Source organism: Lepidochelys olivacea (genome assembly GCF_965140295.1).
Source record: "Lepidochelys olivacea isolate rLepOli2 genome assembly, chromosome: 11".
Classification (NCBI taxonomy): Eukaryota; Metazoa; Chordata; order Testudines; family Cheloniidae; genus Lepidochelys; species Lepidochelys olivacea.
The window spans coordinates 69,741,663-69,766,440 of NC_140421.1; the positions used below are offsets into that span (position 1 = coordinate 69,741,663).

General features: G+C 40.0%; 1 protein-coding gene across 20 annotated transcripts in view; it reads right to left on the reverse strand.

Annotated features, from left to right (window-relative positions):
* Positions 1 to 24,778, reverse strand: part of LRRFIP1 (LRR binding FLII interacting protein 1) — a 184,459-nt gene that overhangs the window by 71,169 nt on the left and 88,512 nt on the right. For 7 of the 20 annotated variants that reach the window (XM_084644015.1, XM_084644020.1, XM_084644005.1 and 4 more), the window contains exons 2-6: positions 20,010 to 20,096; positions 7,644 to 7,661; positions 3,539 to 3,586; positions 863 to 907; positions 302 to 352 (exon numbers count right to left, since the gene is read on the reverse strand). In XM_084644015.1, the coding sequence (XP_084500141.1) occupies positions 302 to 352; positions 863 to 907; positions 3,539 to 3,586; positions 7,644 to 7,661; positions 20,010 to 20,096 (249 nt within the window). The remainder of the gene's footprint in view (positions 1 to 301; positions 353 to 862; positions 908 to 3,538; positions 3,587 to 7,643; positions 7,662 to 20,009; positions 20,097 to 24,778) is intronic. The other 13 variants (XM_084644017.1, XM_084644009.1, XM_084644010.1 and 10 more) reach the window with 3 other exon arrangements.

Here is a 24,778-nt window from a genome sequence, read left to right on the forward strand (position 1 = left end):
GTGAAGAGAGCATTCAGCAGAAAAAAAATCTCTACGCAATTTTATACTTTACTTCTATTCATATTTACAATTTAATGTCTATGAAACTGACACACCTATCCAGTTCTCCTTGGATGAAGGAACTGTTGGCTTCAATGTAGGCCTCAAGTATAAGGCTATAATGTAGAAAACTGGGAGGTTTGGGAGACAAGAAATTATCAGAGCTCTCTCTGGAAAGGGTACAGAGAAACTTTTGCAAGGTGTGGGAGAACAGCAACATCAATAAAAAAAAATCATGCACGTAATTGTACAAGTTACTAACCCTCAGGCTTCCACGGCTACCCACTGACATGCGCTCATCTTCATCTGAAGCCTATTGAAGAGAAAGTGTAGGAGACAAGAAAATTAAAAGAATACAGATAACAAGCAATGAAACAAGTACTGATAGAATCAATTAACAGAAGCCAAAGGGAGGAAAAGATTTTGTGCTCAACTCCTTAAAGGCTTGCCCAGTACACGTTTCATTTATATTAGACAACAAACATAAGAGTAAATATAACAGTGCCACATCAAACATTGGACCATTTTCAGGCAATACAAAGGAAGTTCTAAAGCATTCCCCTACAGGCTGAACAGGTTAGGAGCTTGTACAACTCCTCTTTGTGCCATGTCTGGCTCATGCAAAACAAACAGGTTCATTGTTCACTTGTGCAAAAGAGTTGGATTTTAATTTGCAAAAACTCACCAGAATTCTTTGCAGAGAGGCATGAAGTGTTGCACAAAATTAACAGTAAATATATTTGTTTTTAAAAGAGACACTGCCAGCGTGCTGCAAGTGACGTACGTAAATATGTATGAAGAATGCACAAAAGAAAATACTAACCGAGGCATTTCTTCTGGATCTACGAGAATAACGCTCACTGTCTTCCTATCAAAGCAGCAGAGAAAATAAGAGTGAAATGTTGAAAGGACAGAAATAGTAAAACAAAGCCTTCAGTTAGAAAAAATGAAACCTCAGTGTTAAGAAGGAAGCTGGATTTAGCAAGGTTTAATCTGATAATGACAGATGATGCACTATGGCAACTGAGGAAAAAAAATTAGAACTTGCTATTTCCCTATACCTGTCCTCCTTCCTTCATCCCAGCCCATTCTTCACTACTATACATTTCTAAAATACAATGGCAAGTTATATGCATTGTTTTCTTTAGCCATGTTGGTCCCAGGATATGAGAGTGACAAGGTAGGTGAGGCAATATCTTTTAGTTGGACCAACTTCTGTTGGTGAAAGATACAAGCATACATGTCGACTTTCTAACGTGCCCGGGGTTGCTCCCCTCCAGCTCTGCCCCAGACCCCACCTCTACTCCACCCCTTCCCAAAGGCCCCACCCCTGCCCTGCCTCGTCCTGCCCCCGCTCCCCCTAGCACCCTGCCTGCCTCCCAATGCCTCCTGCCCACCACAGGAGGGGGAGGTGCTGATCAGCAGGGCCACCGGCCAGTGGGAGGCACTGGGGGGAGGGAAAGAGCTGATGTGTGTTCCAGCCCTGGAGCACCCATGTAGTCAGTGCCTATGGAGACAACCTTTAGAGCTCCCCAGGGTCCCTAAGAAGAGCTTGAAAGCTTGTCTCATTCAAAGAAGTTTCTGCTTGTCTCTCTTATTAATACCTAGACATTCACAGTGCAAACACACTGATTAAGACAGTTAAATGCACTACCCTAGCGGGTCTGAGAGCCTGTAGCTAAAAGAAAGCTTTCTAGTCTATAGTTCCCTCAGAAAGAAGTCTTCAATTTGAATGGCATTCTCTACCCTGTAAAAATGAGAATGCAATCCACCTTTTAATGTGGATTTGACTGAAAGACATGGCCTTTGCTAACAAGCTAAAAGAATCTATATCCTACTTCCAGTAACTGGGCTGTATTATACATTGCTTTGTATGGGAACTTGGAACACTGACAATGTAGTAGGATGCACTAAATTTCAACAAAATGGTTTTAACACTATTTAGCAATGGCTAAAAAGTAGAATGAAAAATAAACGTACGTGTTATACAACTATATTTGCCACAGGTGAGTTGTTTAAATTTGTTGGTTTTCAAGCAAGCTTCAATATTCTGTGGTTAGCGTTCTGCCCATTAAAACTAAGCTCTGGATTTGGGAAGCACTAGAGATAGTGAGCTCTTGCTCTCTCTGTGGAGCATGCAAGGTTTTGAAGTGACAAAAGGCTGACTTGTGAGCTCTCAAGGGAGTATCATCAGGTGGGTCTTGCTCACATGCTCAGACTGATCTCCATTTTCAGGGTGATGAAGGAACTTCCTCCACATCAGAGAGACAGGGACCTTGGTTTTGTTTTTGCCTCTGCCTCTCTGCAACATGGGGTAGGGGTCACCAGCTAGGATCCTCTGGGTATAACTAAGGCTACATCTACATCTAGAAACTTCAAAGCGCTGCTGCAAAGTGTGAGTGTGTGAGCGCTTTGAAGTGTGAGTGTGGTCATGCACGAGCGCTGGGAGAGTCTCCCAGCGCTCCTGGTAATCCATGTCCACGAGGGGAATAGCTCCAAGCACTGGGAGCACAGCTCCCAGAGCTCGGAGCCTGTCCACACTAGTGCTTTAAAGTACTCAAACTTGCTAAGCTCAGGGGATGATTTTTCACACCCCTGAGCCAGCAAGTTAGAGCGCTATAAAATTAAAGTGTAGACAAGCCCACACTAAATCAATTCCCTGCATTTGCCAAGGCCTTGGGCACTGGTGTACCTCAGACCCTTCTATTCTCTGCCTGTGGCACACAATAGTTTAGTCTCCTGAGGGCTGTAATATTTGAATCTAATCCGGGTCAGTAGGTTCAACACGGGGTAATGGGGTGGGGTTTAGTGGCCTGTAATGAGCAGGAGACCAGACTAAGTGATCTGGGGGGCCCTTTTGTCCTCAAACACAATGAGGAACCTCACCTAGTCTGGATGGTATGTCACCCTGACAATGGTGGGAGTGTAATCCAAGAAAGTGTGTGGCTGGGGGGACAGGGGAAATGGATCAGGATTTCAAGAATCAAGCCAAAAATTTCCAGACATTAACTCATGTTACCAGGTCGGGATACCCAAAAAGACCAACCTGGGAACAACAGCCCTGCCTCCAGTCCCTAACTAGTGAATGGCTTTATAAACTAAGGATCGAAGAATAATTTCTTTTTAAAAGCTGAAATAAATACATTTGAAACCAAATCTGGTCTGTTTTAGCAATTGTTTTAGTTACCAGAAGAAAAGAACAACTTTTTTCCAGGTCTAAAGCGAATTTTTGTGTGTGCTTTTAAATCAAGAAATCCATTTTTAGCAACTATTTCAATCTTATGTTATGACCATCCTATATATTAGACCCTTCAAACTGACTACAAACAAAAATACAAGTAAGCAATACTCTAGATGCAAAGTTCAAAACAGTCTTCATAAGACTGGAAACTGATTCTTCAAATATAGCAATATACCTGTCCCATGGAATCTCAAAAATTGTAAGCTGTACAAGATTTCAATGGTAAAATTATTTTTAGCTTTGTTGATCAAGGCCTACCATCCACTGCTCGATGTCACCCCACTTTGTATCCAGACCATAATATTTCTATAGACAGAAAAGGGAAAAACAGAATTCAGATGAGACAGATAAGCACTGAACTTTGAGACGTGCATTGCCATGGTTCTGCCGAGCTCCACAGTCAGTCTCTCACACTGAAACACGCATGCTCAAGGATTAGACAAACACGCCAGTGCAAAGCTGAAAATTGCAGAGTGTGACTCAGCTCCTTGATGCCACTGTGAAAAGCAGCGCATGCCTGAAACAAGTTTCCTTATAAAGAAGAAAAGTGTTTTGCTTTGTTTTTAAATCAGACAATCATAAGCAAAGCTGTGGGCAAAGGAGTGAGAAAGGGTGTAATGAGCCTTGGGTTCCTGACCCAGGTCAGTCAAGACTTGTTACAAGGGGACTGTACATAACACTTCCAGGATGAAAAGTTCCATCAAACCATGGATTTGTACACTTGGAAGGAGGACAAAGTGATTAAAATAGAGTTAATCTCCATGTACTCTTATGAAAATGAACAATTCTTAAAAGATCCTTTTCAAAATGTGAATAGGCTTTTTCACAACTTCCATCATCATGAAAGTGGTACAAAATCATGAATGGCAAGAGGTTACACATTATAAGGAACCTGCAGTACAGTTTAGGATGTGCAGAACCACAAAAGGTGGAGGGTAAGGTCTGGAAAGCCCACACCCACTCAGTACCAAATAACACATATACATTCCAGGAAGAAAGCCTTCAGTTTCTTGGTTCATATTTTCTTTGCATAACAACTCTGGAGTAACCCTACTGATTTTGTGATTGGATTAGACAAGAAGTGCTTTAGAGTTCAGTAAACTAACATTTCAGGTTTTTTCTTCCCATATAAACACTATTAAAAACTCTATTTTGGGGGGGTTACTGAAAGTCTACTTAACACAAAATAGTATGACAAACTTTGTGAAAGTTATGACAATTAAAAAATTACTGCTATAAAGAAGAATCACTGGAAACAAGGAGTAATTAATTCGTATTTCGGAGGAAGATGTACATCAGAACAATTTATTTGACTAATATTCTCCTCAAAAGGATTCATATTATTGTAAATAAGCCCACATCTAATCTTTGCCTGTACCTGCATTGTTGGTAGTGCCTTTGAGAGGGAGACAGGGAATTGTTTTTAAAAGCATGGCTTCCTATTTTGTTTAGATCCCATAACATTTAAGTTAAACATTCAAGAACTGGAAGTCTTTATGGTATAACTCAGTGTTTAGCATCAACTCAATTGCAACAGTTTCATTCACCTTACTTCCTAAAGCAATCTGCATATGAGAAAACTTGGGAAAGAGACATTTGTTGGCTTTCCTTGTCTAATTCTGTCAGATTACAAACATCTCGCCTAATTGGGCCTTCAAACCAAAGGGGGTGATCTGGCGAGCCCCCTGGAAGGAGAAAAGCAGTGCTTTACAAAGGAGATCATAAACATGACTACTCAGTTTGGAGAATCCGGGCAGACAAAAACCACATGATTAACTTGATAGATACCACTGGCTTGGAGGAACAATTGAGAATAGGTGGATGGATGCTTACTGCAGTCTTATACAAGTATGAAAAATATTAGAATATAAGCTTCCAAAAGCAGTCACTGTCATTTAAATAAAACATTTTTAAAATAATTAAAAATAAGAGCATTTATTTAGTGCTTTATATGTTTAAAGCACTATGCAATAGTGTTTCTACAACAAAGAAAAAGACTCTTATTCAGCAAGGTAATTTACTTGCATGTTTAAAATTCAGCAACTAAGTTATTGCTTCTCTTTTCCACAAAGCATTTAAGGATGGGCTCAGAAACCTCTTGCAATGTACAGACACTGCTTAGCCATAAAGAAATAAGAATCCAAAGCGCACTTCAAGGTAGGGCTTAATTCATTTCATTTGTACTATTTCTTGTTCTTTCTTCAGCAACTGACCATAGTTCCATGCTTTAAGCATCTCATCACAAGTGCTGAGATAGAACTGGAATATGACAACCTACCCCAAAATTAAATATAATGGAAGGTCCCAATCCTGTAAATAAATGCACTAATTTAGACAACTGCAGAGTCCTGTTTGGTAAAACTTACAAATTTTGCTTTGTAATATTCAGGACAGGTAAACTGATTAAAATACACATTTCCTCCAAAACAATTTGCTTGCAATTTTGTCTGGTAACCAGATTGATTTAAATTATGTAATTCAAACCTAAAAATTCCATGAAAATAAAATACAAGCCATTGTGTTTACATAGGAAGTGTCTATAAATAAAATTAACAATATGCTCAGTGTTTTGTGAACCATGCTTTCTGCACACTTCTGAATTCAGTCTTGTGAACAAGGCCAAGGAGATATCCATAGAAGATTTCAGTGTTTCTCAAATTTACCTCCTGGCAGTTTACAGTTCTCCTTTGTGCCTTCCCTTCCTCCACCCACCTAAAGCTACAAGGTTTAATACCACTGATGAAAGAAAGGCTATTGAGTGCCTTAGAGGTTCTAGTCTTTAATTTATAAAATGCTCTGACATAAACCGGATCACCTCATATTGACTGAAAATATTTAGTAGTCTTTTAAATATGTAAAAGTATTAGACATTTGCCAAACCAACTACATCAAGTCTCTTTCTTCAAGTATTCAAAGTTGACTATTATCTAGTTTCCCTGCAGATTTCTCTTACAAATGGTAAGTAATTCTAGGACACTTTCAGGAAGAAAAATTATGTTTACTCATTCATTTGATCTTTTTAGTTAGTATGCTATTGCAAGCTTCAAGTGCTGTTCTAGTCAGAAAAGTGACATTAAATAGCATTGCAAGGTTCCAGTTTTAACATCTGCCAGTGATTCCAGATCAAATTTACTCTGTTTATAAGAGTTAGGAAAAACTAACTGGCACATTTTTAAACACTAAAGATGGGATTTGAAAGTTAAACCAGGTAGTTCCTGGTTCATGTAGTAATGATTCTGAAGGTCAAATTTTATCTTGTCCTAGCTGCACAATCAGAATGCCTCTAATAGGGATGTACATATGTAGTGTAACTAAGTGTTAATATTATCCCATAATTGGGACTTACTTAACAAATCTGTTGACATGCAGGCAGAAACCAAATTCAACTTGCTCTCCCAAAACAGAGTTGGTTCGGCAAGGATAATGGAGATTAAAATTTATTTTTTGTCACTGAAGTAATCAAGCTATTACTCTGAACAGATAGCAGATCATTTCAATAAAAAAGTGTCTGTTTTACATACTCACTTTTCAGAGTATAACAGCACTTTCAAAACTCTACACTATATGGTCAGCCAGTGAAACATGCAACAAAGGATAGGTCAAAAGCACACCAGAGAGTGACAGGTCAAAGCAAACCAGAGTTTGATTTTCAGAAGACACTTATGGTTCAATGAAAGGTAAGAGGCTCAGAAGGATCATTTATTAAATAAGGTGGATGACAGCAGGTTTATATAGTCTTGGATTTCCTTCTTCTCCCAGATACTATGATAACAAAGTATTTTTTTAAAACAATTTTTCCGTTAAGGTGCTACATGGTTCATGCACAGCAAGTATTGTACAGCTTGAGATTTTGACATAACATGAAGACTTGCTGATGATCCGTTACTACCATTATAAACATTAAAAATTGTAATTTTTGCATTCATTCCACAAACTGCTGTACAGTTTATGACACATGAAGCCACCACACAGTTTCACATTATGCCTGATTTGCCAGATTAATCTTTCGCTGACTACACTGATCATTTACATGAAAACCAGTGGGAGGGAATAACCTGAAATTATGAGATGAGCTAGAAAGATACTGCAGTTACAAAGAGCGTGTTTGACAGTGGAGAGGGTTGTTTTAAAATGTTTGACTAAGCACATTTTCTTAACTACCAGCAGAACTCTCAGAGCTGGGGTGAAGGAGGGACAGTTAGGTATGGAGACCACCTAATAGTTAGGGATAGTTACACACACAAAAAAACCTGCTGTGTACCATGCGTTCTTGAAGGGTTTTATTTCTGAAATGGTATCAAGGCCCCTGATGTGACAAAGAAATGCATGCAAATCATAATGCAAGAGATCAGACAAACCCTACCTTTTGGACCTGATAGATCTACAGGAAAAAGGGGAAGAGGAAAGAAATTGGGAAAGAAAAAATGCTTGTATGAATAAATTAATAATAGCCATACAATTTTAGAACCTATTGTAAAAGGAAAAGGTTGTTTATACAGTACATACAGTAAAGTGTAAATACAGAAATAAGCCATAATTGAAATCCAGGAAACCTTTGTAAAATTAAACTTCCCTGCTTTCTCTCTCCAACTCCCCCCCCCCCCATATTGAGCTTAGTCAAATTATGCTATTCCTGATTTTAGACCCACTTGATACTATACTACAGAAACAGATGTAGCTGCATGTTAACATGTAAAAACATTTCTCAAGCTTTACATTGAGTCTGTGGCATCGAGGCAGGTTTGCAGTCTTTCTGAACAGTGATTGTAGAACAAACGTCCAAAAAACTAGCATTGTTCCTGGACTGATGGGAAATGGCATAATGAGCAGCAAAAGCGTGTACCCTAATGACCATAATTCTGTTTTGCAAACGTCTCCAATAAGTACTTGTGCTAGGAACGCTGCTGAAGCCACTTGCACTGTGGTCGAATGAGCTGATACTGTAGGGGTAGTGTGACATTAGCTAACTAGCAGCACAAACAAATGCAAGAGAAAATCCAGAAGGAAGTCCAGCATGGAAACCAGTTTGCTTTTCACGCTGTCATAGAATCATAGAATATCAGGGTTGGAAGGGACCCCTGAAGGTCATCTAGTCCAACCCCCTGCTCGAAGCAGGACCAATTCCCAGTTAAATCATCCCAGCCAGGGCTTTGTCAAGGCTGAAACAACAAATAACTGTCCACAACAAATAACTGTGTAAAGCGTCTGGTGCAGTCCAAGTAGAAGGCCAAAGCTCTTCTCACATCCAATGAATGAAACTTCTGCTCATCTGTATGCACATGAGGCTTCTGGAAAAATGTTGGCAAATAAATTGCCTGATGAATGTGGAAATTGAAAACTACCTTTGTCAAGAATTTTGGGCGATGGTGGAGGTAAACCTTATTCTTATGAAAAACCATGTAAAGAGGTTCTGAAACCAAGGCTCCCAATTTACCCACTCTCTTGGCTGAGGTTATTGCACCAAAAACACCATTTTCATAGAGAAGTGGAGTAGGGGGCAAGTCATAAGAAGTTCAAAGGAAGGTCCCATTAATTTTGTTAGCATGAGATTGAGATCCCATGGGGTTCTTGCACTGGAAGAAATAACCTATCCAACCATTTTAGAAATCAGAGCGTAAATCTTTTTTTCAGCTCCGTAACTACTCACTGCAGAGTGGAACGTTACAATCACAAATGTACTTTAATGAGAACTGTCAAGGCATTACTGTTGCAGGTGCCAAAATGTGCTTAATGGAAGCCTGCCCTGGAGAGAGACTTCTCTGCCGAGACCTGATAAAACAGCATTTCCATTTGGCCAGGTAAGTATGCCTTGTTCAAGGTTTTCTGCTGTTCAGAAGCACTTCCTGAACGTTTTTCAAGTACGGCTAGCCATGAAGCATCCACACCGTCAAGCTGATGGCCTGCAGATCGGAATGGAGCAGACGGTCATGGTCCTGAGAAATCATGTCTGAATCTAATGGGAGCAGTAGAAGAGACCTCACTAACAATGCTAACAGGGTTCAGAACCAGTGTTGTTGAGGCCACACTGGTGCTATTGGTATGAGGCAAGCATGATCTTGCTTGGCCTTGAATATGACTCTGGGTAGTAATGTTATCAGAGTAAAGGCATACGCAGGGTTCATGAGAGTAGGACAGTGTCCGTCAAAGAACCAAGGCTGTGACCCCTCTGGGTGTAGAACAGATGGCATTTTCTGTTGACCTTTGTTGTGAACAGGCGCACCTGCAGAGTTTCCCACAGCTAGAAGGTAGACCTGCTCATGTCTGGATGTAGTGACCATTTATAGGGAGGAAAGAAGGACCCGCTCAAGGACCTGCCAATGTGTTCTGCTCTCCTGGGAGGTAAGCAGGTTTGAGGTAAATGGAGTTGGGTATGCAGAGTTCCAAAGCAGAATTGCCTTCTGGCACTGTTGGGAGGAATACGCCCCTCCCTGTCTGTTTATATAAAACATTTTCTATATTGGCTGTTAACACTAACAGATTTTTTTCCTGGAATACATGCACAGAAGGCTAAGCAGGCCAGACAAATAGCATGTAGTTCCCTGATGTTTATGAGTACTCAGATCATGCAACGACCACGACCCTTGAGTTTGCAGGATTTCAGTTTGTGGCCTCCAAGCCAGGGATGATGTCTCCATGACCAAAATGAGTGTTGGTTACAGAGAAACGAAGGGAACTCCTGCACAAATGTTCGAGGTCCACCAATCTAGACAGGACAAAATTACCTTTGAAATGCAAATGACTGTCTAGACAATGACGAAAGGAAGCATACACTGACGCTAACCATCCTTGAAACCTTCTGATATGTAGTCTGGCTTGTTGCACCATAGAAGTATATGCTGCCATGTGCCACAGACGTCTGAGGCAAACGTGCACTGTGTTCCATTTGCCTCAAACCTGAGGAAGTTGCACTGGTCTATATGGATCGCTATATGGAACATCCTTTAAGTTGAGGACAGAATACCAGTCGCCCTGTTCCAGGGAAGGAATGATGGAAACTAGGGTAACTATGCAGAACATTTTTTTTCAGGTACTTGTTTAACTCTTAGATCTCAAATAGTTGTCAGACCATATTTTGCTTTGCGAAGAAAGAAATAGCAGGAATAAAAACCTTTCCTCTTGAAGAATACAACTTTCTCTATTGCTCCTGCTATAAGGAGATTCTGGACTGCCCGCTGAAGAATGGTCGTGTGAGAATGGCCCCTAAAGAGGGAGGGGAAGAGGACATAGAAGTAAATTGAAAGGAATATCCCAGCTCCATCATGCTTAGGACCCACTGATCTAATGTGATGGGAGTCCAAGCATGGAGGAAGTAGGATAAATGACTGACAAAAGGAACAGGTAGGAATATATTTACCTGTACACTGCTCTCTAAAAAGGCCATCAAAATGCATGTTCTGCTGGTCAAGAGGAATCTGATGTTGCAGATAAAGGGGGCAGTGGTCACCGCCTGTAATTCCTGTCCCCTTTTCTCAGGGGATATTGAGGCAGAGGTATAAAGCTCTGATATCTGTAAGCCTACTGTGGCTGGAATTGCTTCCTCTTCGTTGCCAGTGTTTACATTCCAAGGGACTTCATTGTTGCCCTGGAATCTTGTTAGCTATGCAGTCTATCATCTGTCTTTTCTAAAAAGAGGGATGGACCCTCAAATGGTAAAACCTGGATGGTCTGATGTACTTCAGGAAAGAGACCAGAAGACTGCAGCCACAAACACCACCTCACAGAAATAGCGGATGCCATGGAATGAGCTGCTGAGTCTGCTGCATCTAAACTGCACTGAAGAGCAATCCTTGCCACCACCTTACTCTCTAGCACGAGAGTGAACTCCTGCCTGGAGTACTCTGGTAGCCTGTCTTTAAAATGTATGATCTCTTCCCACAGGGCAAAGTCATAGCAACTCAGGAAAACTCGCTGGTTAGAAAATTGTAGCTGTAGGCCTCCTGTCAAATAAAAGTTTACAACCAACCAGGTCCAGCCTCTTTGATTCCTTACTATTCAGCACCGACATTTGGTAACCCTGCCTCTCCTGCTCACTAGCTGCTGCCACAACCAAAGAGCCTGGGGGTGGGTGAGTGTAAATATGGTCAAAGCCCTTAAGAGGGACATAGTATCTCATCTCTGCCCATTGTGCCATAGGCAGGACAGAAGGCGGGGTCTGCCAAAGCATTTTAACTGGCTTCAGAATTGCTTCATTAACCGTAAGTGCCACTCTGGAGGTTCCCACAGAAGCTAAAATGTCCACTAGCCTGTGAGATTTCTCACAAACCTCTTCTACTTGAGCATCTAAAACCAAGAGCACCCTTTTAAGCAGTTTTTGGTGAGCTCTGTAATCCTCTGGTGGAAAGTCGCTCACTATCTTTGCTGCCTCATCTCATGATGAGACAGAGGACACACCAGGACACTGAGGCAATAGAGAAAGTTGTTGTATTCTTCAAGAGGAAAGGTTTTTATTCTCTTTCCAATAGAGACTGCTTTGTAAATTAAGATTAATCCTCCCGCGTCCAATTTAGCCTTAAAACAGAGAGTAGGTTTATCACAATTTAGAACCTTTTGGGTGCTCTGCAGTAAGCCCAAACATTAATTTATATAGTAAGAAAATGACTTCTTCCTGGGAAAGATTAAACAAAAGGAATAAATGTCGACCATAATGAGTAGCATAATCAATAACTATCCATTACTTTTACTTTTAAGCAAAGAGGGATATCCAATTGCAGCTATATAATCAAATATTTTTCTTCTTCTATCAATAGATCTGTAAGCAGTCAGGACTCTAGTATTTACAATATTTCAATACAGAAAAAAAAATCTACTTTATTATTTCCCACAGTGCGAATAGTGGCTTAGTTACTGCAACACCTAAAATAAATGTACCATTTAACATGAACGGTACATGTTTGCTACTACACAAAAATGATCAAATTAATAAATCCTGGGGCAGAAAAAAGGTAAGCACTATTGTCAAGATGGAAGGTCTATGAGTGATGCAGTATTAATGCACATATAACCTTCATGTCTTCCCCTTTCAATCCTTCCGTGAATCACAGTACCTGTTTTTAGCTGCTGTGCAGTCTCAAAACTGGATACAGGCCAATCTTCATACAGGAACAGCAATTTCTCTCCCATAGATAAGTGGAAAACAAATTCCAGCCAAAACTTCCCTGCCCTCCAGGACAAGCCAGCAGGAGTTTTGTTTCCTTGTCGGTCTCTCACTGCCTGTTAGCCATCTAAGGCTGGGAAGGTATCACACAGAATCCTAGTTACCCGGTGTCAGATCTGGGTCAGCAGGTCACATGACCTACAGACATTAAATCCAAGCAAGGAAAGAAAGTGTCCTAATTCTCACTCAGTAGGGGATTAATGGAAATGAATTACAATTGCAAGTCTTTCACCTTTATTAACTTAATTTATTTACAAAAATACATCTTGAAGGAACAGTTAGGAAAGGACACTATAGAAATGTTTATATCAGTATTTTGTTGTAGCTGGTAACTATATTTTCCTCCTCCTTTGGCTTTGTCTGTGCAAGTGAGAAAAGAAAGTCCTGCAGCCAAAGATAGCAATGACGGTATTTTTTGTAACACTACCCCCTCACTTGGACTGTAATGGCAGCAGTAGAGTTAGTCAAAGGCAAGCGGATTGTTGATGTGTACAGCTCTCTGCTATGTCAGACGACACGTAGGGATTTTCTGCTGAGGATTAGAAAGAGTGGGATGAGATTACCATTTTCTTTTCACTTCAGACAATACTATCAATTTAAACAGTGGTATCTAGGTGTATGCCCTAGAAAAAAAGCAACACATTTACAGTCTTGTCAGCGGAGAAACCAGACTGTGCCTCTAAGTAAAACACATCTCAGCATTCTACAGTAACTATTCACAAAACTGCACAGTTTACATTATGTTAATGTCTTGTATCATTGCTGCAGAATATTGTATTTCTTAAATAAGAGACAAGAATTTAATTTATTCTACAGCCCCAGAAAAATTTTAGAAAAAGATTCTGCTCTCAGTTACATCCTGCTAATCGCTCTGATTTAGGCACTTCCCTGTTCAGAAAAACTGAGCTGTATATTCAGGAATTCCTTCTGCTTTACAGAAATTGTTATTGTTGTACTGATTAAAAACAAGAGCCTGAACATATGCAGTCATTTCTCCCAGTAAGGAACATAAGAATACAGTGCCTGAGCCTTGGTCTACACTACCAACTTATATGAGTATAACTACCTTGCTCTAGAGGTATAGACAGTGCTATGTCGACTGGAGGGCTTCTCCCATTGACATACCTACCGCCTCTCAGGGAGGTGCAGTATCTACACTGACAGGAGAAGCTTTCCCGTTGGTGTAGGTAGTGTCTTCACTGAGCACTACAAGTGTAGACAAGCCCTTAGGGTCTACCACTGCTTCAGCTCCTGCTGAGTAAAGCAGTTTAGAAAGGGTTTAGGAAGGGTGAAGAACAATGGTTGCCTGTTATGAATACTTAATATAACCAATTATGTTGGCATCTGCCACCGATGAGGGCTCTTTATCTACCTCCCATGGCCCCAGGGATGAAATTATATTGGTCCCTAGACTAAGAACTGGGGATCCTTCACCTCTCCTCTGAACCAAAAAGAAACAACTAAATGTGGGAAATATTACAAAAAGCAAAAGAAATTCATATAAATCTATTACTCCCCACAAGACTGTTACTGCCCAATGCCTAACCCCTCCAACTTCAAAAGCCTTATATAGCCCATGCTGCTGAAGGACAATCATTTTTTCTTCTGTTTCTGGGGCAATAATTCTGCCTCGGCTGAGAAGAGTGGCCACAAATAAATTCATTACTTCATCAAGATTAGGTGGCTGGATCAAAATGCAAGTTGGAGTCAAAATGAATCATGAAACACTGATGCAATGAAGTGTTGTAGCGGTGACTTCTTTGATAAGAGCAGCTTTACACTCAGTCCTTTCCAAAGGTGTCTCCTTTGAACCATAAACCTACAGCAGAGAACTATGGGCATAGTTTGGGTGGAAGTAGGGTGGGTTCTGCTCCCCCATCAAATGGCAAGCCTCGGGCAGCCGCGGAATTAGGCCCCCACTATCATGGGCAGCCCCATCAGCCCGACTGGTATTTCCCCCAAATACAGAAGTCAAACTATGCTTATGCAGAGAACTAGTATGCTGCAATAGAAAGAAACCACTTCCAGGACATGTTTTAATGTACATAATCAAAATTTGTTTTACCCTTAATTAAGAACAGAAAGAAGATTTTACTGTGTAGGAATAGGAATTTGAAAAGTATGTTTACACTGTAGAACATGATAGGTTGGAACTTCACAGGATTATACTGTTCTCCTTTTCTAAGTGACAAAGATTTACAAGAGTGTTATGTTTCTACATTAAACAATCTTGTGAGTATAACCTCTAGATCCTTATTTTATTTTTGCCCTCTTCATCACTCACAGGTTTGCCACAAACCCCTCACAAAGGCTAGCACCTGCGTTACTTGGACCATTCACTCCAGGATAGGTCCATTTTTTCCTAAACAATAACTCAATATCAGAAGGTTGTTTTTTCTTTTAAAAAATATTCTCCAGGGGCTCTCTCAATCACCAAGGACTCAAAATGGTTTATACAAAGATTCTAGCCAAGGGATGGCAAAAGTGTTACCTTAGGAACCTTTAAGCCTAGGCTTCGCCCTCTTGACATCTACTTGAGTTTTTTGAAAAACAAACAAAAAAACAAAGGTATATGCCAGGCCCATTCCCAAATCATGCCATCCCCAAAACATTTTTCAGTTATCTGTACCTCCCTTTTCCACTAGGATGTAAAAGCGTCCATGAGGTTACAAGCAAGACATACCTAAAAGTGTGTGTGCAATGAATTTAGTACCATAAGCATTGTATATTACACACAATGCACAACCAACCTGTAGAGCTCACTGCCATGGGACGTTGTGGTGGCAAAAAGTACAACTGGATTCAAAAAAGAATTGGCTTAAGTTATTTGCGGATAGGTCCATCAATGGCTATTAGCCAAGATGATCAGGGTCACAACAGTATGCTCACAGCAGTCTGACACCTCTGACCACCAGAAGCTGGGAATGGAAGACCGGAGCGGATCATTCCATAACTGCCCGGTTCTGTACACTCTCCCTGAAGCTCTGATACAGAGCACTCCAGGAGACAGAATACTGGGCAAGATGGACCATGGTCTGACCTAGGCAGCTCTTATGTTCTTACATACTGTACGAATGGGTTCAGTTTCTGATTTCCTCACCCCAAATGAGAGGAAGTTTATTTTATACATCATAGAAGCAGAGTGCTCCAAATGGATTCGATCCTAACCTTTCGAGATTATAGGACTATCATACTTTAAACTTATGATACATGTAATTTCACTCACACACACACACACACACACACACACCCTTCCCTTGTTAAAATATTGCTGCTCTCTGGTACATCAAAAATCTGCAGTTTGGCTGGATCATGCCCTGCTCCATCACTTTATCCATTCTCTCTGCCTCTGGTTGGTGGCTTACCCAGTGCTCAGCTAATTAGACATCCTGGCCTCGTATTTTTGGGTTGGTGATGGTCAGAGTTCATGTCTAAGATGCACCATTTATAGAATTGTTTTATTCCCATTAGCCATCCTTTCATGTGTGCATTCCCTTTCAAAAGTTTATCAAGCAAATGTCTAAATTGTCCTTATATTTAAGGAACAATTTGTGGTCTGTGTTCCATATGGCACGGATGTGTGGTTTATCGAGCTGTTCAGACACTGACTATGCAATCTCTACATTTCCAGTTCATATTGGTTCTGTTTTACATTGTGCTGGCATTTCTCTCAGAGTTCCAGTCAACTTCTTGTTTCTTCAGTCCTTGTGGACACCCCATTCTTAATGTTCTAGACATGTTCTCCTCCAATTGCCTGGCTTTCTTTCTTTATCCCCTTCTTCACTCCCTAAACCTGGATTACTAGCTGGCACCAGCTGTAATTGGTAAATTCCTTCTAGGGTATCTCCATTCTCTGCTGCTAAGAATCCATACAACTCTTCTGGTGCCACTGTGCTCCCAGCTTCCCGGACAGAGCTTTGTTCAATTGCTCATTATCACAGTAGAGATTTCTCTTTGATTAACTTTACTAATTGCTTCTCCAAAGGCTAAAAGCAACTTGTATTTTTCCCCAAAAACAACAGAAAAACTCATTTGCTATTTTTTTTGGACTCAGTCTTCTTGACATATCAGCATATCACAGACCCTGGTTCTTGTGTCCAGCCTGACCCAGCTTGAAGCCCTGTTACATTTTCCAGGGATTTTTTTTTTTAAAAAAGATGCCTGACTTCCTGTCATATGAGACAACCACCTTGTCCTCCCCCAAAACATGCTGGTCCATTCCCCTTGTCTCATGCCATGCCATGCCCTCTCACTTTACTCCCAAAATTAGCCAAACCCTGTTCTAGCCTCATCACTCCAAGTGGAGAGATTCTGCCCTTTTTTCTTTTCTGTCTGCCACAGTTGTTAAATTGCTATGTTAAATGTTAAATTGCCCCACTGGAGGAGTCAATGGGAGCTGAACTCAGGTCTGCTTTTAAAAGACAGTTTACATAATTCTTAACATTAATTCTACTCTACTGCAAACAATCATTGGCACATTAATCAGTAGGCTGTTGTGCAGTTACAATGGTTTCTAGCAGAATTATTTTGTAATTCTCACTAAAGTAACTTGGTAAATAATTTATCATTACTGCACACAGAAAATTCTGGAATCATCAGGAGGAGCTACAAAATAAAACAGTGTTCTATACGGAGCCAAATGATCTTAACCCACACAAGCAACAATGAGCAAGCCCCAAGTAAGGTGCAATATATATACACATTTATTATGGTTCACACATTCCTTTAAAAGGAAAAGAAACTGCGGATGGAATAATGTACTAAAAAAGGATATTTTTAACCTCTAGGTAAAGAGAAGGAATTTGTAGCTATACACCAATTTTTGCCCTCAATTGTATCCATGGAATGTAAGTAAATTCTGCCAAAAGAGAGGTTCGAATTTGGCCCTCCACCATTTATTTCTCCCAATCAGCTTTGGCTCCAGGCTCTACATATGGGTAGGCTGAAGAACATGGTTACACAATATGTTTTAATAGTCAGCTCTTGTAATAAAAATGCATAGCTCATTCTGCATGTAATAAAATTCAAACTAAGGATTAAGACAGATATTATTTATACTAAGCTTTTATACAGCAAATTTCCTACACTGATATTAAAGTATATTACACAGAGATCTCAGTTTTATCTCTGTGAAGCAAATATCCCCACTTAACAATGAAGCAAAGGTTGAGAGACTTCACTAATGTTATGCGCTAGTTGGAAGAATTAGAAATAAAAGCTAGGGGGATCACTTTCCAGTCCAATTCAAACCACACTGCCTCCCTGTGACTGAAGGTGATGCAGTCATTTTTGGAAGGCTAAAAAAAGTTACTTAGCTTGCAGTGAGAACATCTGGAAGGTTTTAACTTAAGGACTCAAAAAATGTACATATTTTCTTAGCTGATCCATGCTGCTTAAGCAGATCTCTCAAGACATGTGCACTGCTTTAAGCATGAGAAAGTGCATAAATATTCACTAATTGATTGGTTCTTAACTGTTATAAATGCCTCCATCAAAACTTTCTACAGTAAATAAAATGAGTGGTTTTGAGTCAGAGTTATTCAGCATGGCAGCGGTGTGAATTTTACTGCTTTACTGCATGTAGCTCAGGGACAGATTAGGTTTTTTCCTTTCTCTTCATAAAAGAAGTCAAATGCCCTTCTGACTACTGATGTTACGAAGTGTTCTCATCCAAGGTTTAACGCTAAGAAAGCTCCTGGCTGGTGGTTTCTTAATATATGCTACAGCAATGTCTTCTGACCTTCTAACATCTGTAAGACACTCTTGTCAATGAAAAACTGCATCTGTAGCCACTCCCTCCAGCTCTGCCCTCTCATGAGGCTGGGAATGAGATATCTGAAAGGTTTTTCTGAATACTGAGCATGCAAGATATAAAATAAACATGCAGAACATACATATTACTATGCATTTTATCCCACTGAGAATTACAAAGTATATAGTAGGTGTATGTTTAGTTACACTTGTGGCAATTTTGGAAGATTTTTAGAGGACTTTTATATACCATACGAAGTTTTTCCAAAAAGTTTCATTTCAGTAGGTTTTCATTTATTAGCTACAAGGAAATGGAGCAAAGTCTCTTGAGAGATAGCTATCAAAACATAAGCAGCTATCTGAAGTCTGCTAAGTTGCAATTTACCAGATTGCTGTTGGTAGTATCCGTTTTTAGTCTAACAGAGAAAAGAGGTCATCAACTGCCTTGTAATTACTATGAAATTGGAAGGTAATATCATCATCAGCTGCTTTAAATGTCTATGTGCATTTGCTATCTGAGCAGTGTCATCATAATTGTTTACCATGGATTCTTCTAATGCTGTTTAGGAAATCCTATTACTCATGACTTAGGCACTGCATGGGGCTCTACAATATAAATACAGTGCCAGCCATGAAAACCTTTCAGCTTTGGCTGAGGCTGCAAAAGAACATTCCATTCAATCATAAGAAGCAACTGTAGTCGTAAAAGACTCTTCTTCAAGCAACATCCTGCTCAGCTAGTGATCTCTCTCCAGCAGCTGTTTCCCAATCTTCCTTTGTTATATCCCTAACATCCCTATCCTCTTGTATTTGTTAGAAGAATCAATTCTTATAACAGCACCCATAGGAACATCTGCCTAGTTCATTACATGTGTGTGCCTACTGCAAACACAGGGTGCATAAGCTTATCTGGACAGCACTATCTTGAAAATTCTAGTAACTGATCCAGATGTTTGTTCCGGATAGTGCCCTGTCAGTCCTCTTCTAGCTTTTGTTCCCCCAAGATGAAAATATTGATTTCAATTACTCAATATGGGAGGGAGAGTTTGATATTTAGTACAGCTCTTGACCTGTCAGATTCAACAGGAGCAGAACAAGTCTCTCTAGGCCTGTAAAATTGTTAACATATTGGAGACTAGAGATTTTATTTTAACATACCCCCATGTACAACTTCATTTGGCTGGCAGTAGAGAAAAGGCCAATCTTGTAAGGTGTAGGAGAGACTTGGCTGGTAGTAAAGAGGAACAATTTATCATGGGGGGAGAGTGACATTTTCATGAGCTCAGTTTTCTACAGTCAGCGGTTGTGCCAACGGTGACCTTACTCTGAGATTATCATCATTCTTAAAAAGACAGGTGTAATCCACACAAGGTCAATGTCACAGTCATACAGCTTGGTTTACTTTACTGCAAGGATGATTAACTAATGACCCATCAGTACTAATTTTGCAAGAGCTACAAACCACAGAGATACGAGTCTCCTCTATACTTACAAGATGGTTTTCTAACCAATTGCTAAAAAAAAGCAACAAAGTTTATATTATAAACAAAAAATATCCAACACTAGTTACAAATCAGTCACATATTCTCCAGTTATAATTACACTGGCTGATGAGGAACAAATACACTGCTGCTGCACAGTCCCTGCATTTTCAGACCATTTTTATCCACAATCTTAGTACCGGTACCATTTACCCTTCAGAGGCCCAACTAGGGCTATTAGTATTTCAGCTAACAGAAGATTAACTAGTAATTCCAGGACCTTGGAGCCTATTCTGAGGGAGGTAGAGAGGATCAAAACACCCACTGAAAACTTCAAACGTACCTCCTTCTGCTGCCTCTCAAGTTCTTTCATTCGGATCTCCCGTGCCTCAGCTCGTGCGGCTCGTTTTGCTGCAAGTCTTGCTTCAGCCTGTGAAGAGAAGTATAATAAAACAATGTAACAGATGCCAGAGAATTTAACTTAAAGCACTTCTGCTAACTAGCACATGCAATGAAGACTAGATTCAGTAAGACTTTACTTGTAGTGACAAATGAGTTCTTACAGACGTATGTAATGGCCCTACCTTCCATAACAGCGTGTTATGCTTCACAAGTAAATAACATCTTCATGCAGGCATCTATCTATCATTATCACTTGTATTTAAAAGCTTTTCTGTGCTCTCATTTAAAGAAAAGACTACCATATTTGTATGAATATGTATAGAGGAAACATTTATATTAACAAAAGGTGGTAACTGGGCTCGGTCAAAATGCGTATGTTTAAAAATAAACACTTAAGTAACAGAAGCTCTGAAGAAAGAGAGGCATGATAGTATACACTTACTATTTTAGGCTGGTCATACTTATCTTTATCCCCATAATTAGATAACATGCTCACTGTCAAAAAGCATCAAAAATCTGTTTTCTCTTAATCTGATGTATGCACCTGCATACATGAGCACTGCAGTGGACTATGCATGATCTGCATGTGTGCATGCTGCACAATGGAGACTAAAATTATTGAAGGGCATTGGTAAACCTACGAAAATCCACTTCAGCTTGGTTAGATTAAAATATCCAAATGTTCTGCCTCATATCCAAAACCTCCGGTCTGGAAATCTGTCAATAACAGGCCTTGAGAGATTTCTAACACTTCATTTCAGCAGATTTGGAAATGACAAAATACCCTCTAGAGTGACATTTTGTTGTTCTTATAATCCCAGACAAAAGCTGGAAGGAGAAAGTAAAGTGAAGAAAGTCTACAATTAGCTTAATTAGCTTTTCAAACCTCAGAATGGGCAAAAGCTCCACTCAATTTTCCCCTGAAGATTTAAGTGGTTCATTCAGCTTTAGTTAGAATATGGCCCAGAGCAGAGAAAGTAAAAGTGATGCTCTAAATCATGGTCACTACACATTTACACACAACTGCCCTCAATATTTCACCCCACTGGAATCTCCAGCTAGATGCTGTGAGGACAAGTGAAGTGCACTGCTAGTGAGAATTCCAGCTTTCACCAGAATTCCTATACTATAGGGAAGCATCAATCCTCCTTAGGAAGAATACTCACCATTCAAAATAGAAGAGAAAGAGGCCCCCAACAAGATAAGAAGAAGAAAGGTTCACCCAACATTAAGGTATTACCTAAGAATTAAGCAAATCTTACCTCTAACTGAAATTATTTTGGCAAGAGTAGCCACTGAACTGATCCATGCCAGCTAATGAGTTCAAGCAATTGCTTCAAACAGTCAGTCAAATCTAGAATAGACTGCATAGACGGCACAGAAATACACAGAAAAAAGTTCAGTCAAGGGTAAGGACTTTTATTATGTGTCTTATTAGCAAACTCCTTTCCTCCATTTCTGAGGAACTAAACCATCTCAATTTCACAGCATTACATCCATGATAACCCACACAATCAGAACTGAAACATGAGTTTAGTACATTTAACTGAATAGAGTTGGTATCTTTATGTCTTCACAACACAGCCACCTCTGAACTGTAAATAATCAATACTGTAAATAAGAACAATTGCTGCTCCTAAGAAAAGTAAATGAAGTCCCTCTTTCCCCCAACCCCTTGCTACACACAGCAGGAAAGGCAAATTAGAGATTCCTCTCAGGGAAGATTGGTGTCTTTTTTTAAATTAAGGTGTTTGAGTTCTAAGATAATGTTGAGCTTTGCCATGGAAGAATAAAGTGCAAATATACCTGTTGAAAAACTGTAGGTACAGTAAGTCACTTAAGCTGCCTGCAAAAGTGTCTCAGACCTTTGTAGTCCCAGAATATTAAGGTTATGTATGGCACACTAAGTGTGCTCAGCACTGGACATATGTAATACGCATGCCTGAAGAACCTGCAGTCTAACAGCATGTGCCTGGTACTGTTCGAACAGGAGTCATAGTCCCTGTTCTAAACAGTTCAGATCTATTAACTTCAGTGGTTGAGCAGAGGCCTCTAAGACATCCATTGTATACATTTCAAGGGCATAGATGCTTTGGAACAGGTAATATGCATAATCCATATGCTCTTTGGAGATGCCTTTTTTACCCTTCAGCCCGTGAAGCGGTATTAAAATATATTTGACCACAAATACACTGTACTGCCCCTACATTAGTCAATTTTATTTCACTGACTATAAATTTTCAAATGTTAAAATGCGTAAAGGTGTTGCAGGAACATCTGTTATTTTATGTCCCACACAGGCGCAGATTGTAATGCAAGGTTAAATTTAGAAAATTAGACCATTCTACAATACTCAGCACTAGTGGCTATTAAATGACTCATGGGTATCAAGAACTTTGACAATTACCTTTCTCAATTACCTGCCCAGTCAACATAGCAAGGTTTCATTGTATATACAGAACTCTGGAAAGAGTGGAAAAGCACGTCCCTAAAACTCTGACTTTCAAGGTCACTGTATTTAGAATAAAAAGAAAAGGAGTACTTGTGGCACCTTAGAGACTAACCAATTTATTTGAGCATGAGCTTTCGTGAGCTACAGCTCACTTCATCGGATGCATACCGTGGAAACTGCAGTAGACTTTATATACACACAGAGATCATGAAGAATGTTTGTGTTTCTTGTTAAACTTTCTAGCATTGCTTCTGGTTTGACCTATGTAGAGGAGAGGGAGAATTCACACTGAGATGCAAACGGTAAAGGCTTCTTATAGGCAAAACTGAACCACAGGGAAAAAACTGGCAATTCTAGTTTCACAACTCTGCTGCAGTTGCCAAAGTTTATCAAGTACAGCACCCATTTTGGAGAATGTCTGATTAGCAGCAATGCAATTTGTTAAGTTACAGTATTATACTGTAGCTACTGGTGCTTTGCTCCATCCAATATGCATGAATTTAATTAAAATGCATTGCCTAAATTGATTAGAGTGACCTTGGGACTCTGAAACAGAGGAAAGAGATAATTCAGTCTCCAGGGGAACTGGTCATAACCTGCATCACTCAGAATAATTGGTTAGGGGACTTTCTTTAAAGGGAATGTCTTCCCCACCCCCTCAGCCATTGGGATAAGTATGGATTCAGTACAGAGTATATGTAGCTACTTTACCTGGCAGCCAGAGGCTAAAATGTCAAGTGATAAAAATATTGATTTTAAAATCTTTCCAGGAAAGCATTGGCTTCAATCAATAATTTTAACAACTATTTATATAATATTAGAGAGACATGGTTGGTGAGGTAATATCTTTTATTGGACCATCTTGTCTCTCTCACCAACTGAAATTGGTGCAATAAAAGATATTACCTCACCCACCTTGTCTCTCCCGCCAGGTCTACACTATAAACTTACATTGGTACAATTATGTCTCTCAGAGGTGTGAAAAGTCCACACCTCTGAGCAATACAGTTATACTGACCTAACCTCTGCTGTACACAGCATTATTTATAACTGTCTATGTCTATCTACAGCACTATGTTATTTGGAGGTTAATATGAGGGGGAAAGGAGTCCAGGAGAGCTGTATTTTAAAGAAGCCTTATTGAGGGCGCAGGAACAAACCATCCTGATGTGCAGAAAGAATAGCAAATATGACAGAGGCCAGCTTGGCTTACCAGTAAAATCTTCGGTGAGCTTAAACACAAAAAGGAAACTTACAAGAAGTGGAAACTTGGACAGATGACTAGGGAGGAGTATAAAGATATTGCTCCAGCATGCAGGGGTGTAATCAGGAAGGCCAAAGCACAACTGAAGTTGCAGCTAGCAAGGGATGTGAAGGGTAACAAGAAGGGTTTCTACAGCTATGTTAGCAACAAGAATAAGGGTCCCACACTTTCCCTGACCTTCCTGAATGGGGGAGGCAACCTAGTGAGAGATCTGGAAAAAGCTGAAGTACTCAATGCTTTTTTTTGCCTCGGTCTTCACAGACAAGGTCAGCTCCCAGACTGCTGCACTGGACAGAATGGTATGGGGAGGAGGTGAGTGGTGAAAGAACAGGTTAAGGACTATTAGGAAAAGCTGGATATGCACAAGTCCATGGGGCCAGATGCAATGCATCTAACGGTGATGAGGGAGTTGGGTGATATGATTGCAGAGCCACTGGCCATTATCCTTAAAAACTCGTGGCAATCAGGGGAGGTCTCAGACGATTGGAAAAATGCAAATATGGTGCTCATCTTTAAAAAAGGGAAGAAGGAGAATCCGGGGAACTACAGCCCCACCTCAGTTCCTGGAAAAATCATGGAGCAGGTCCTCAAGGAATCCATTTTGAAGCACTTGGAGGAGAGGAAGGGGATCAGGAATAGCCGATATGGATTCACCAAGGGCAAATCATGCCTGACCAACCTGATTGCCTTCTGTAAGATAAGATAACTGGATTTGTGGATATGGGAAAAGCAGTGGCCATGATATATCTTGACTTGAGCAAAGCTTTTGATACAGTTTCCCACAGTATTCTTGCCAGCAAGCTGAAGTATGGATTGGATGAGGTATAAGGTATAAAAATATTTAGAGATTAATACAATCCCTAGGGATCTACCAGTTTATTCTTCTTAAATCAATATATACTCAGCATATTCAGGCAGCAAATCAATACATTTTCACTCCATCCAATACATGTAAATTCAAATCATACACACAGAATTAGATGGAAGAGAACAG